General features: G+C 39.8%; 1 protein-coding gene and 1 pseudogene across 2 annotated transcripts; one reads left to right on the forward strand and one right to left on the reverse strand.

Annotated features, from left to right (window-relative positions):
* Positions 1-4,260: 4,260 nt before the first annotated feature.
* LOC137722307 (endochitinase EP3) lies at positions 4,261-5,710 on the forward strand. 2 transcript variants are annotated; one of them, XM_068461276.2, is made up of 3 exons: positions 4,261-4,410; positions 4,528-4,748; positions 5,183-5,710. In XM_068461276.2, exons 1-3 carry the CDS (start codon positions 4,337-4,339, stop codon positions 5,587-5,589), a joined length of 702 nt encoding a protein of 233 aa, XP_068317377.1. In that variant the 5' UTR covers positions 4,261-4,336; the 3' UTR covers positions 5,590-5,710. The 2 variants fall into 2 exon arrangements, with proteins under 2 accessions (XP_068317377.1, XP_068317375.1); XM_068461274.2 differs by having other exon boundaries at positions 4,290-4,748.
* Positions 5,711-12,916: 7,206 nt separating this feature from the next.
* On the reverse strand, positions 12,917-13,489 carry LOC137721885 (PHD finger-like domain-containing protein 5A pseudogene; annotated as a pseudogene).
* Positions 13,490-13,702: the final 213 nt, after the last annotated feature.

The raw sequence follows: 13,702 nt of genomic DNA on the forward strand, positions 1-13,702 counted from the left end.
ACGGTTCAAAGAAGAGAAATAAAATATTGAATCAATAATGTCCAAAAGTGATATTCAGGTTAATAATTTTGGATTAATTATCAGATTAATGAACTGTATGTCACTTTTAATTAATTCAATAAAATTGAACCATTCAGGGTTGATCTTAGAAGAAAAATTGAAAAAATTGTCTAAGCCCATATGTTATTTACTGTGGGCTGCAGGCCATAGGAAATCACGTCCAAATTTGGGCTCGGGTCATGGCTGCAAAGCAGACCAGATAGGCTGCCAGGGGTAGGCCACGACTGTTGTGCAATTCACAGTGGTGCAGGTTTAAAGGGCCAAGGGAAAGGTGCAGAGCCCAGTAACATTAACCTGCTAGCTTTGGGACGAGGTGCGAGGGAGCCCAGCTTTGCTGGCTTTAGTAGACAAGCCTAGCTTTGGACGGCAGGCCAATTGAGCCCAGTCAATGACTGGCTGATGGGCTGAAGGCGCTGGACAAGCCTAGCAAGTGCTGGCTTAGTCCGGAGCGGGCTGGAGCAGGGGAAAGCCCAGCAAACAAATGCTGGTATGCTGCTATATTGGGCTATGGGCCCAGCAACATTCAAAAACCCTAGGCCGTGGCTCAGTCGAAGTATTTCCCAAAAAAAAAAAATTCAACAATCTTAGGGTTTGAAAAACCCTAATTGCTTCTAATTTCTTTCGATTCTTTGACTCACAAATTCCACATAGCAAAAATTGAGTAATGCAGGAAACGTGTGTGTATATATATATATATCGGAAGGTAAATATAAATATAGGGGGTTCCTGCATCATGGTAAATGTTTTTATGCTTCATGGTCGTTTCAAATATCTTTCTTTATTTTAAGCGTACCTGATTGGCAGAAAACAACAAAAGCCTTTGAATTTGTAGAAGATCCTTCTCGGAAAGCCGGAATTGCATCTCCAATGCATTGTATCATGTTCAACACAGAAAAATTAAATTGAATCAATAGCATGTAAATCAATTCAAAATAATAAATTAATCATAATAATACTCTCCTAATTAAAGATCAAACTCTCTTTAGCTCAATGTCAAGAGCGTGATGATAACGTGTTGTAGGCATAATTTACTGAACAATTATGGACGCCATAGAGAGAGAGGTGCGGCACATAGAGAGAGAAGAGAAAGATGTGTAATTGTGAGGCGTGTTCTATTCCACCCCATTGTGCCTTTATTTATAGTAGTAGGATAGTTAAAATCCTTAACCTTTTAGGATTACAACTCTTAATAGGTAATCAAATCCTAATAAGAATATAAGAGATATTCATAGATATACTAGGATTTACACAATCACATTTATAATCTAATAGGACTGCAACATACATAATAATTTAAAAATATTATAAACATCTTTCTCATTTTGAAGATAAGATTATATTTTAATTTTAGGAGAAAAAAAAATATTCTGTAGAAAAAAATATAGAAAAGAGGTAATTAGATAAATATTTTGAATAAAAACGATAATTATCTCTTAAAAAAGGAGTCCATAACTTCTTAAATACTTTAAAAAATTATCAAAAAATTGCAATAATAATTTCGAAAAACTTTACCTTTATGTTTTGGGTGAATAATATACATGCTAAAAAACAAAAAATCTTTGCATGTTCAATTTTTTATTTTTGCACAAAAACCTCCAACATCTGAGGTTTTTAATGTGTTCTTTCAAGATGAAAAACTTTACTTTTATGTTTTGGGTGAAGGATTTCTAAGTTCCAGGGATCAAGGCCAAGTTAATAAGGAACGAATCACAAAATATGTTAAAGGATTAGAAAATGCATAAGATGAGGATTATAAAGGCACATGAGAGGAATTTTCAAGTCCCTACTTTAAGTGTGTGAAGAAAATTAAGGTTCCACCATAAATCAATTGGCAAATATGGGGAGAAGTCTAACCTCTTATAAGCTCATGCAAGGTCTCTCCTCTCATCAATGTGAGACTCATTCTCAACACGCCTCCTCACGTGTGGAGAATTTTCAAGCCTAACACGTGGACAACACAAATTGGGTGACGCGGAGCGCGTGTGGCCGTTTGACTTCACACGTGAGACAACCTGTCTCTGATACCATGAAGAAAGTTGAGGTTTCACCATAAAACCAATTGGTAATATGGTGAGTAACCCAACCTCTTATAAGCCTATGCAAGGTCCATCCTCCTATCAATGTGAGACTCATTCTCAACAATGTGTCATTTACAAATCTCTCTTACATACCTTTGTAATGCTCATATAATGCATTGATAATCTATCCTAACTTTTTGTCATCTATTCCTTACTAACTTGGCCTCAATACTTTGAGACATAAAGATTATTCACAAAACATAGCCTAAATAAATATGAGTTATCCATTATACCCGTACATAAAAATACGTGAAAATCGAAAGGACCAAACTGGGGCTTGTGTTTGGATTCTGAAATGTACATTTACCCTATGTTTGAATGCGAGAATTTTAAATTACAAGAATTTTAAATTACCAGAAAATTTTAGACCCAATATTTTTTTTTATTTAAGAATTAGTTTGGCTTAAGAAGTCTGACTGCCTAGTTAGACAACGCTAGAGTTGAAGAATTAGTTTGGCTTAACAAGTCTCGACTGCCTGGTTAGACAACAAGTTTCTCAAGTTCGACTGATTAACGAAGCTTCCCTCAGCAAAGAGTCTTTGATCGAAAGAGGTTCTTTCATCATTCAAGCGAAGTGGAGTGTTTTATGATTGGATATTCTCAATTCACTTTTAAAGTTTAGCATTCAGACGGCCGACCACTTTTACAATAAAGACACTCATTTCTTTTGAGTATCTTTCCCACTACAGTTTGATACCGGTTTGGCAGACCTATATTCTCACCAATATAATTGAGACTGCCAAACTCGGTGCAAAAGATCAAGAACTTCGTAGAATTTGCACAACATTGTCTTCAAATCATAGAACCCAAGGCCAAAAGTGTTCATTTCTCGACTGAAGTTACTCAATTCAGGAGTCAACAACACGATTCACCACAACACCACACTCATATTGCTCGATCGAGCTCGGTAGCAAGTTGGCACGCTTTCATCAATAATCAATCGCCAAAAGACGTAATTAGTTCTTTAATTACTTCAGCCTGCACGCTACTTAGGCTGTTTTATTTTTAGAGTCAACAACATAACATATGCATAGTTATAATACATTATTCACACCCATATGAAATTTCGCTCATTGACTATGTAGTTTAACAAGTTACTCATATTATAGGATGTGAGATGATGGCATTGCAGAAAGGATTTTATACCTTTCGTATGTCTTGTCAAATATTGATCTTTCTAGATGCTCAACCGGAAAGAAATGTGAGAATACCTAACCACCACCGCCCAAGCCTGGCCTAATGTTTCATTTATGTTACTATCTACATAGTACTTTTCTAATTGTTATATATGAGAGGAAATGGATCCTTCTCGGATCATTTCCATCAAATTCATCCAATCAATTAATTCGGCCCTTCAAATTTGATTCAACAACTAAAGTTATTATAACTCTTCTTCTGTTTTTAGCCGTTTGATCAAATTTTAAAGGTCTGAATTGATTAATTTGGTGAATTTGGTGGCAGGGATACAGAGAGAATTACTTTCCTTTGAGGTTGAGCTGCAATTTGCAAAGGAGGCCACAATGTTGACCTTTTTTTATGTCAATCTCTGAGTTGAGTTGCAGAGTTCCACACGTTATTGTTCTTGTATTTGAATTTTGTGTATTAGCAATTCAAAAGTCATAGGGGAGGGTCAATAGTCCTATTTTCCTACCATTCACGGGTCAAAGGTCCACCCTCGGACCAATTCCACGCACAACATTTATTCTCTAGAAGCTTCACTTTCATGACATAAAGAGTACACCATTATATGATGTTTTTTGTATCAATAAAATAGAACATACGAGAGATTTTTTAATGCGTTTAGAATTAGCAGTGGTATACTACATTTTATATACAAATGATGAAATACTTATGTCAAAAAATTAATTATTTAATAAAAAAATGACCCTCAACTTATATATAGATATACCACTACATGTGTTTCGGACACAATAAAAAAATTCTCCAAAATTGAAAATAAAATTACACGTACTTATTTTATTAGAACGATATGCCAATAGGGCCTTGTACCCCGCGTGGTTTAAGTCCTCCACTTTCATGCGCACTAGTTGAATATTTCAAACTTTAACGACCCATCTCTCTCACCGTCCCACCCATTAATTAATGCCATAAAGCTATTTGCTTGCTCCATTCTCACTATAAATATCTAACTCCCCCTTCTTCTTCATCAATCAATCACAGCTTCAGAAATCAATCAAATGGCGGCCAGAAGCATAATATTAACCCTTTTAATTGTAGCCACTGGAGTCCTGTCCGGCTATGCAGACGCTCAGAACTGTGGCTGTGCCGCGAACCTGTGCTGTAGCCAATACGGCTACTGTGGCACAGACGATGCCTACTGCGGCACAGGCTGCCAGTCAGGGCCTTGCAAGACGCCGGCTCAAACACCGAGTACCAACGATGTGGTGGTGGCGGATATTGTAACGCCCGAATTCTTCAACGGGATAATTGATCAGGCGGACGCAAGTTGTGCCGGCAAGAACTTTTACTCCCGAGCTACCTTCCTTGAAGCTCTCAATTCCTATACTCAGTTCGGTAGGATTGGTTCCGTTGACGACTCTAAGCGTGAGATTGCTGCTTTCTTTGCCCATGTCACCCACGAGACTGGACGTAAGTTATATTTCTCCCCCACTTTATTGTTTACACATGCAAATCTACATATGTATGCTTATCAGCAGAACCGTTATATATATTTCATGTATGAAAGTAGATCTAACCACTCTAAAATACATAATTAGCTAGCAATATGATTAATAAAGATCGTCACTGCTAAGAATCGTCCAGATCGGAAAGCTAGAGGCTAGTTGATTTGTGAAAGAAGATTTAAAAATAAACGATTTGAATCATGAAAAAATATTGAAGAGTGGGTCAAACACGTGATTAACGCAACAACTTAACTAGTTAGCCCTTGAAGGCTCATGATAGTTAATAATACCGTTTATTTGCTCCTTTTATATATGCACACAGAAAGAAAAGCTGGCAAATAATTGAACTCAATAATCAATGCTGAATAATTGAAAGCAAGATAATGCATGATTGTGCAGATTTTTGCTACATAGAAGAGATAGATGGAGCCTCAAAAGACTACTGTGATGAGAACAACACACAATATCCATGCAACCCAAACAAAGGGTACTATGGGCGTGGACCTATCCAACTATCATGGAACTTCAACTACGGTCCGGCCGGAGAGAGCATTGGGTTTGATGGACTAAACTCTCCTGAAACCGTGGCCAACGACCCTGTCATTGCTTTCAAAACGGCGCTGTGGTACTGGATGAACAACGTTAGGCCGGTCATCGGTGAAGGTTTCGGTGCAACCATTCGAGCCATCAATGGTGCGCTCGAATGCGATGGTGGAAATCCTGCTACAGTTCAGAGACGTGTTGAGTATTACACAGAATATTGTAACCAACTTGGTGTTGCTCCTGGTGACAATCTCACCTGCTAGTTACTATATACTAGCTTAACTAGGATCCTAGGATCATTTTTCTCCTTTCATTCTTGTTTTCTTTTTATCAAATAAAAATTTATGGACGACGTGAATAAATGAAAAACAGGATTATAATTTATAGATGAGCACTCATTTGATTTGATTTGTTTTTTTTTTATGCAAAGACCACTAATTAACGAACAAAAATTATCTTTCTTGAGACGGGCTGGACCGGTTAACCAAATGTGCTTTGCACTGATGAACTTGATGAGCACAACCAAGGAGCTTTGCTCTCCTAAGAAACAAAAGATACTAATGAACGGTGGAGATTTAATTAAATAAGATTTAGTTAAATTTCAACAGCTCATTCGTGAAAATAATGTGCAAGTGAGAATAATGCCACAACCAAATGGGGGTAATAATATACATGCTAAAAACAAAAAACAAAAATCTTTGCATGTTCAATTCTTTATTTTTGCACAAGAAACTCCAACATCTAAGGCTTTTAATGTGTTCTTTTTTTTCTTTTCCAAGAAACGATAGTAGATTCATTGATAAGAGTCATTACATAGTTTGCTACAAGGCCATTTAAGGCATCATACTCTCTTCAATAATTAAATCTGAGATTAAGGTTGGGGGTTGGTTATCCCAATCACGGGCGTTGCTCATCGAAAGGCCTCAGCGAGCTAGTCTGTGTGCTGCGTTGTTTGCTTTGCGGCAGGTGTGGGTTAAAATAGCTCTAGTGATTGTTGATAGTAGCTCCTTGATATCCTCCATAACTTGTCCAATGTCAAATAAGTCAGTGGAGGGGTTCCTAGACGCTTGAACAATTTGAAGCGAGTCGCTCTCACATTGAAAGTTTTGGAAACCCTTATCTCTTGCCCAAACCAAGTTCGCCCTTACAGCAACAGCCTCTGCCTATAAAGGGGAAAAACAGTCCTGAAAACTGCAACACCATGCAGCCAAGAAATTCCCTGCGTTGTCCCTTAAAGCAGCTCCAAAACCAGCCACCTTTTGTACCTTGTTCCAAGCGCCATTGACATTTAATTTAAAACGTCCTGGCGGTAGTGCAATCCATCTTGGAATAGAGGTCGGCTTGGGCCCCCCATCATTGCTCTCCGTGCGATTTGAGTGAATAAATTCTTGCCAACGTTGTATTGATCTGGTCACACAAACATCCGGAGTGTCCCACCATTCTTCCCATAGCTTAGCATTTCTAACTTCCCATAAGGCTGAACATAACATTAGGAACATATCAAATCGATCACATGGGAGCTTCTCGGCAATTTCAGAAACCCAATCAAGAAAAGAGATGTCCCGAGTATCACTCAAAATTATTCCCAAGTTTGATGCCAGCCAAGTGCATTTAGCATAAGGACAATGTCTTATCAGGTGCATAACTGTTTCTCTATGGGTATGGCATACAACACATGAGTCCTCATTAGTAATATGCCACTTAGCTAGATTAACTTTGGTAGGGATCAAGTTGTTAGCTAATTTCCATACACAAACCTTTACCCTCGGTGGTATGGTTGCTCCCCAGATCTTGTTCCATAACTTCATATTTTCCTTTGCATTAGAGGAAGAAGCCCCTCCATTTTATGGATGAACCCAACTTCGTGCCACGTGATATGCGCTCTGAACCGTGAATCTTCCATTTTTCTCATAATGCCACATCAGTTTGTCCATTGAAAACCGAATGCTGAGCAAAATAGAGCGAATCTGATTTTCCTCCTCCTCCATAAAAAGTGTCTTCAACAAGTCCCCATTCCACTTCTAATTTATAATGGGCTCATTCACTCGTTCTAAGCTACAATATGTTGGCTTTGGGGAGAGAAGCTAGAACTGTGATGGCCAAGGCATACCCATCTCAATGATTTTCTGTGCACTACAAATGCTCCTCCAGGCATAAGATGCATTAGGCTTGACTGTTGCTTCTAGAAATGACCCATATATTTGGCTTTCAGGATTCTAGCCATCGTAAATTGGGGTTCAGAGATCAACTTCCACCCATGCTTTGCTAGCATTCTCAAATTGAATGCATATAAGTTTCGAAACCCAAGTCCCCCCTCAGTTTTGGCCTGGCAGAGTTTCTCCCATGAGCACCAGTGGATCTTTCGTTGTCATTCGTTCCCACCCCACCAAAAGGCTGTAAACATGCGATTTATGTCATCCCAGAAATATCGTGGAGCAAGAAACAGCTCATAGTGTAGGTTGGAATTGCTTGCGCCACTGCTTTTATTAATACCTCCTTACCTGAGGCACTAAGAAGTTTACCCTGCCATCCATGCGATCTTTTTGAAACCTTGTCCCTTATATAGTCAAAACACATCCTTCGGTTATGACCGACCCAAGTCGGCATCCCGAGATACTTCTCATGTTTATCAACCCGTTGAACACCCAATAAATTGGCCAATCTCACCTGATCAGGTCTCTTGATGTTACGGCTGAAACACATTTCACTTTTACTTATGTTTATCATTTGCCCGAATGCAAGTGCATAGAATTGCATTACATCCTTGATTTGTTCATAGTCCTCCTCTTTGGCCCTGCAGAATAGAAGGTTATAATCTGTTAATAGTAAGTGATAAACCGATGGGACATGGTGCCCGATCGAAATGCCTTTAATCAGCCCCAACTTCTCCTTCTTTGCAATCAGTGCTAACAGCCCTTCGGCGCAGAGTAGAAATAGATAGGGTGATAACGGATCCCCCAGTCTCAGCCCCCGTTTGGGGTGTAAAGAGCTTCTTGGTTCTCCGTTAACAATGATCGAGTAAGAGACTGTTGATACGCATTGCATGATAAACCTGATCCATTGTCGTGAGAAACCCAACTTTGTCATTATACCCCGTGAATACTTCCATTCTATCCTGCCATAGGCCTTACTAATGTCAAGTTTCAGAGATATGAACCCCAACTTTCCCCTTCTTCTGCGAAACAAGTAGTTTGCAATCTCATAAACAATTATGGTATTGCCTGAGATACTTCTTCCTAGGATAAACGCACTCTGGGTTGTTGATATAATCTGAGGCAGAAGTGATTTGAGCTTGTTTGCTAAAACCTTGGAGGCTATTCTGAAGATCACATTGCATAAGCTAATGGGTCTCATTTGGGTTACATTCTCGGGCCGTTTCTGTTTTGGCATGAGAATGACATGAGTGAAGTTCACTTGCTTTAGAATTTTTCCTGAGGTCAAAAAAGATTGGATGGCAGTGGTAACGTCCTTCCCCACGATTACCCAATATTTCTGGAAAAATAAGGGCGTTATTCTATCAGGGCCCAGAGCCTTTGATGGTTGCATCTGGAAAACTGCCATCTGAATCTCCTCATCGGAATATTCCATTTCCAATTGCCCATTTATCTCTGGCGTCACTCGTGCCTCAATTGAATCAAGGACCCCATTCAAATTCCTGGCATTTGATGACTTAAAAATTCCGTCAAAGTATTGAAGTATAATATTCTCAATCCCGTGGTCATCGTTTATCCAATTCCCCTGCCCATTTTTCAATGGCCAGATGGTACTCTTTACCCTTCTGTTTTTGGTCCTTTGATGGAAGAACTTTGTGTTGCGATCACTGTCCTACGTCCATAGAACCCTAGACCTTTGATGCTAATATGTTTCTTCCTGCCCGAACAATTGATCATACCGTTGCATAAGTGAGACCCTCTCTGCAATGGCTTCCTCCGTGATAGGCATGGCAAGGATAACCCCCAGCTTTTCCCCAATCATTTTCATTTCCTCATTTCTTCCTCGAAATATAGCTCGTTGCCATTTTAGTAAGGCAATCCTTGTTGCCTTGATTTTATGAACCAGTTGGTATATAGGAACTTCATTCACCTGCTGACCCCAAACATCCCTTATGATTTTAGCACAATCTTCGTGCTTAGGCCAAAACTCTTTGAAGCAAAATGCCCGTCGCGCGCCCCTTCTGCGAGCATGTTATTCACCCACGGAAAGTAATATAGGTACATGGTTAGACTTTGTCGAGTTTAGGTGGGTTATCGTAACGTCATTGAATTTTTCTCCCCATGTTTCCGTTGTTAATACCTGATCATGTCTCTCCTTTATGCCTCATGACCTCGTCGTGAACCATGTGAATGGCGTACCCAGGAACCCTAAATCATGTAAGTGGCTATCGCCGACAGCTTCCCTAAAGGAAATAATTTGGTGTATCGGTCTCACCGGGCCTCCCTCATTCTCATGAGTGTGGAGTGGTTTGTTGAAATCATCTCTAATTACCCATGGTAACGAACTTGAGGACGCCAATTGCCTTAAAAGATTCCAGGACCGGTGTCGCTCCTCAGTTATAGGGTGCCCATAAAACCCGATGAATCTCCAATGATCTGGCTCTCCAATAGCCCCAATTTCAGCATCAATGTATCGTATCGATTATGATAGCACCCGTAAGTTGACCTCTTTGTTCCACAATAACAGAGTCCCCCCGATTGACCGAGGGAACTCACCCCACACACTTTGTCAAACCCTAGCCTAACCTTCAATAATTGTAACTCAGAACATTTCATCTTGGTTTCGTAGAGGAAAACCAAGTTGGGATCTTACTGTTGGATTATCTCCTTCAGCGCCTGAACTGTCCGAAGGTTTGCAAGCCATCGGCAGTTCCACAACAATGTTTTCATGGTTTTCGGCGAGGTTGAAAGCCTTCAGCAGCCACCGATCTGGGGTATATAGTGCCCCTCTTTCTTCCGATCATTCCGCACTTCTTTGCTTCCGCCAACTCCTTCGATGGGCTAATAACCACATCACATAGTCTGTTTCATGTCCCCTTATCTTTGATTAGTCTTCCTTGTGTTCTCTAATAGCCTCGGCGGCCACGACCTCGACTTTTGGCCTTAGGGTTTCTTTTTACTTTAGCAAGGTGTAGTGGTCTCCCACGGTGAGGGTTAAGTGTAATCTTTGCCCGTTTATGTGGTGGTGACGGGAGTGCCACCTCATCCATACCATTAGCTTCCTTAATGTATTGGGTTGCCGCAACAAGGCTAACTTTTCTGATATCCGTGTTGGGTGGGAAGCAATCCTTCAATTTGAAATTTGTTGGGCTTGCCCTAACTTCCTTAGAGGCTTGCAGTAGTCCACCCACGTTTTGCAAAGCCTAAGGAGGGACTCGATTTGGATCACACCAATCCTTATTCAAGGAGAGCCCATTGACTGCAATTGTAAATGTTCCATTAGTGAATTTGTGTCCCATAGCTGTCTGGATGCCATATATAATCATAATCTGGCCGTCTCTAGAATTGTGTGATGGGGGTTTTATCAGTACCATGACTCAGCCTATTGGTTTTGTCTTGGGAGACCACGTGTGCAGGCTCTTCAGAGATTTCAGATATGTCAGGGTGTACCGCATGGATTTTGTCCTTCTGTTTTGCCATAAGATAAGTCGCCTGAATATCCCTATCATCGTCCAGCAGGCTGTAAAAGCCTTCGGTACCTTCCCACTTTTACCGCCAGTGCAGCTCGTTTGCTCCGTTCGCTCGTGTGGTCCGTCTTGCTGGGAATATGAGAGAGCTTGCTCTCGACAATAGCTCTGCCCTTAGAGATTCACAGTATTTGGAATCACCGGAGGAAGTGGGTAATGCCGACCGTGAATATCCACTTGAGTGTTCTAGCCTCCAACATCGGTAACTTGAGTGTCCAAAAACCTTCATATTTCAGGCGAATAGTGTATGAACCCATTTTCTGGCATAGCACCGTGAAGCATGTCATCAGTGGCCTCAAAGCATCGAAATCTACCCGTATCTGCAGGAAACCATGGAATCCAACCTCAGTAGGATCCTCGACCTCTAAAATGGCCCCAATTTTTTATCCTAGGCTCCGTGCATTTGTCAGTGTACAATAGTTTCTGGGTATGCCGTGAGCCTGGATCCAATAGATGGCTCGATCTGGCTCAATATCATCCAGGGAATGGTATTTTGGCCATAGTTTGATAGAAAAGGTATAGTCTCTGATAAACAATGGGTTCCCCTCCAGTATTTTCCTTGCTACTGCTTCTTCCTCGACTGTGATGGCATAAACGTTCACTTTGGCGCGCTGTACTCGTACAACCCCCATCTTGTTCCATGCTGATCGGAGAATATCCTTCACCACCTTCTGAGAAGGTTCGTGATCCACAATAAACCTTCCAACGAGATGTATAGTATTTTCGAACCTTTCCTCCAGGTCCAAACTGTCCTCAAAAGTGATATTGAGGCAGTCCATCATTTCCTCTTCGTAGTTCATTTGACTATTGCCGATGATACCTCACAACTTGTTTTGGAGACAAATCCACTAGGGATACAAAAGAACTCACATCATAAAGTAATCATTGAGAACTAAAGCATCTTGTCCAATATCACTTCTTGAGAAGAATACCAATGAAGATTAAACATTTCATACTTTCTATATATCTAAATGTGTTTTTCTCCCCAAGGACCCCAAACCTTCATCTTCTGTAGGATTTTTAATGTGTTCTTTCAAGATGAAAAACATTACCTTTATGTTTTGGGTGAGGGATTTCCAAGTTTCAGGGACTGAGGTCAAGTTAATAAGGAATGAATCACAAAATATGTTGAGGGATTATAAAATGCATCAGATGAGGATTATAAAGGCACGTGGGAGGAATTTTCAAGTCCCTACTTGAAATGTGTCGTTTTCAAATCTCTCTTACATACCTTTGTAATGCTCAGATAATGAATTGATAATCTATCCTAACTTTTTGTGATCCATTCCTTTCTGACTTGACCTCAATACTAGACATGAAAATTATTCACCAAAACGTAGCCTTAATAAAAATGAGTTATCCACTATACCCATACATAAAAAAATAGGTGAAAATCATAAAGGGCCAAACTGGCGCTCTTGTGTTAGTATTCTGAGATGTATACATTTACCTTATGTTTGCATGAGAGAATTTTAAAGTACCAGAAAACTTTAGACCCAATTGATAAAAGGCAACAGTTCCAATTAACAATTCAAACATTAGAACGCTACTACTAAAACACTACAAAATGGACCAGAAAGATACTAAATAAGAAACTTTCAAATGACACATTTCTAACTCTAAGTGCCAATACAAAGTTCTCACAATGTACAAGGGATAATTGATAAGGGATGAAATTAATTAACGAGGTCCAAACTAATGAGTTGGTAAAAGATAAAGGATCATGCATTTGTGATAATTATTTTGCTTCATTCAATGTTGATTCTATGCCATTTGATGTTAATTGAATGTTAGGGTGACCATATTGGTAACCAAGTGATGTGGCATGTGATACATATAACCAACATCCAATGAGCTAAACTCATTAAATGACATAAGATGAAACACCAACGTGGTTCAAAAATGTAATCTCTATAGCATTTTTCCTAATTGAATATGTCACGAATTAGATACAAATATACATGTGGTAAGCGTAACATTATTTTAAATTGTAACCTCGTACGAGTCAAATACAAGAGAGATACCACAATGAAGCAGAATGCGTCTAACCTTAATATTCAAAACAAGAAGATAATTCAAGCAAGATAAGTGAAATTTCAATTCAATTTAATGGTGAATCCATCATCTTCTCTTGAAACCATACTTTTTGCGTTCATAGAATAGATCTGTTTTGGCACTTCCTAGATTGACAATTTTGGGACAGCCATCTCGATCTTTCTCCAGCTGAGTACACTCTTTGCAGTAATAAGCATCAGAAATTCCAAGCCCTCCACACACAACACACCGTCCCTGGAACGATCCGTAGTTGCACTCATCGCACACCCGAACAAGTGTGCATGGCCGAACCAAAGAATCACAGATCACACACTTGCCATCACACTTCTCACACAACCTTCCGATGGCTATCCCCGGTTGCTTCCGGCACATAATTAGGTCAGGATGATGCTTCGCCATGTTCCTGTGGTTATTTGTGCAACAATATATGTGCTAACTGATGCTAGTCCCTTGCAATATATATTGGCAAAGTGAGGACTACAACAGTCACAAACAGGAAGGAAGATTTTGGGGCTTACTTGCTGATCAAGGAAAACCACTTTCAGAAGTCAATTTCAGCTGAAAAGTAAGATAACTGGTTTTCTTGGGGAACAAGCTCGGGACAAAGAAAATGGAAAGTGAGGGTTCATCTTAATTAACTA

Source organism: Pyrus communis, chromosome 4 (assembly GCF_041283825.1).
Source record: "Pyrus communis isolate YQ-2024b chromosome 4, ASM4128382v1, whole genome shotgun sequence".
NCBI lineage: Eukaryota > Viridiplantae > Streptophyta > Magnoliopsida > Rosales > Rosaceae > Pyrus > Pyrus communis.

Bases quoted from the DNA above. Each gene is read 5' to 3' on its own strand.
- LOC137722307 (XM_068461274.2), top strand. From the start codon at position 4,337: ATGGCGGCCAGAAGCATAATATTAACCCTTTTAATTGTAGCCACTGGA. The intron at 4,749-5,182 runs GTAAGTTATATT...ATGATTGTGCAG, and splicing joins TGTCACCCACGAGACTGGAC to ATTTTTGCTACATAGAAGAG.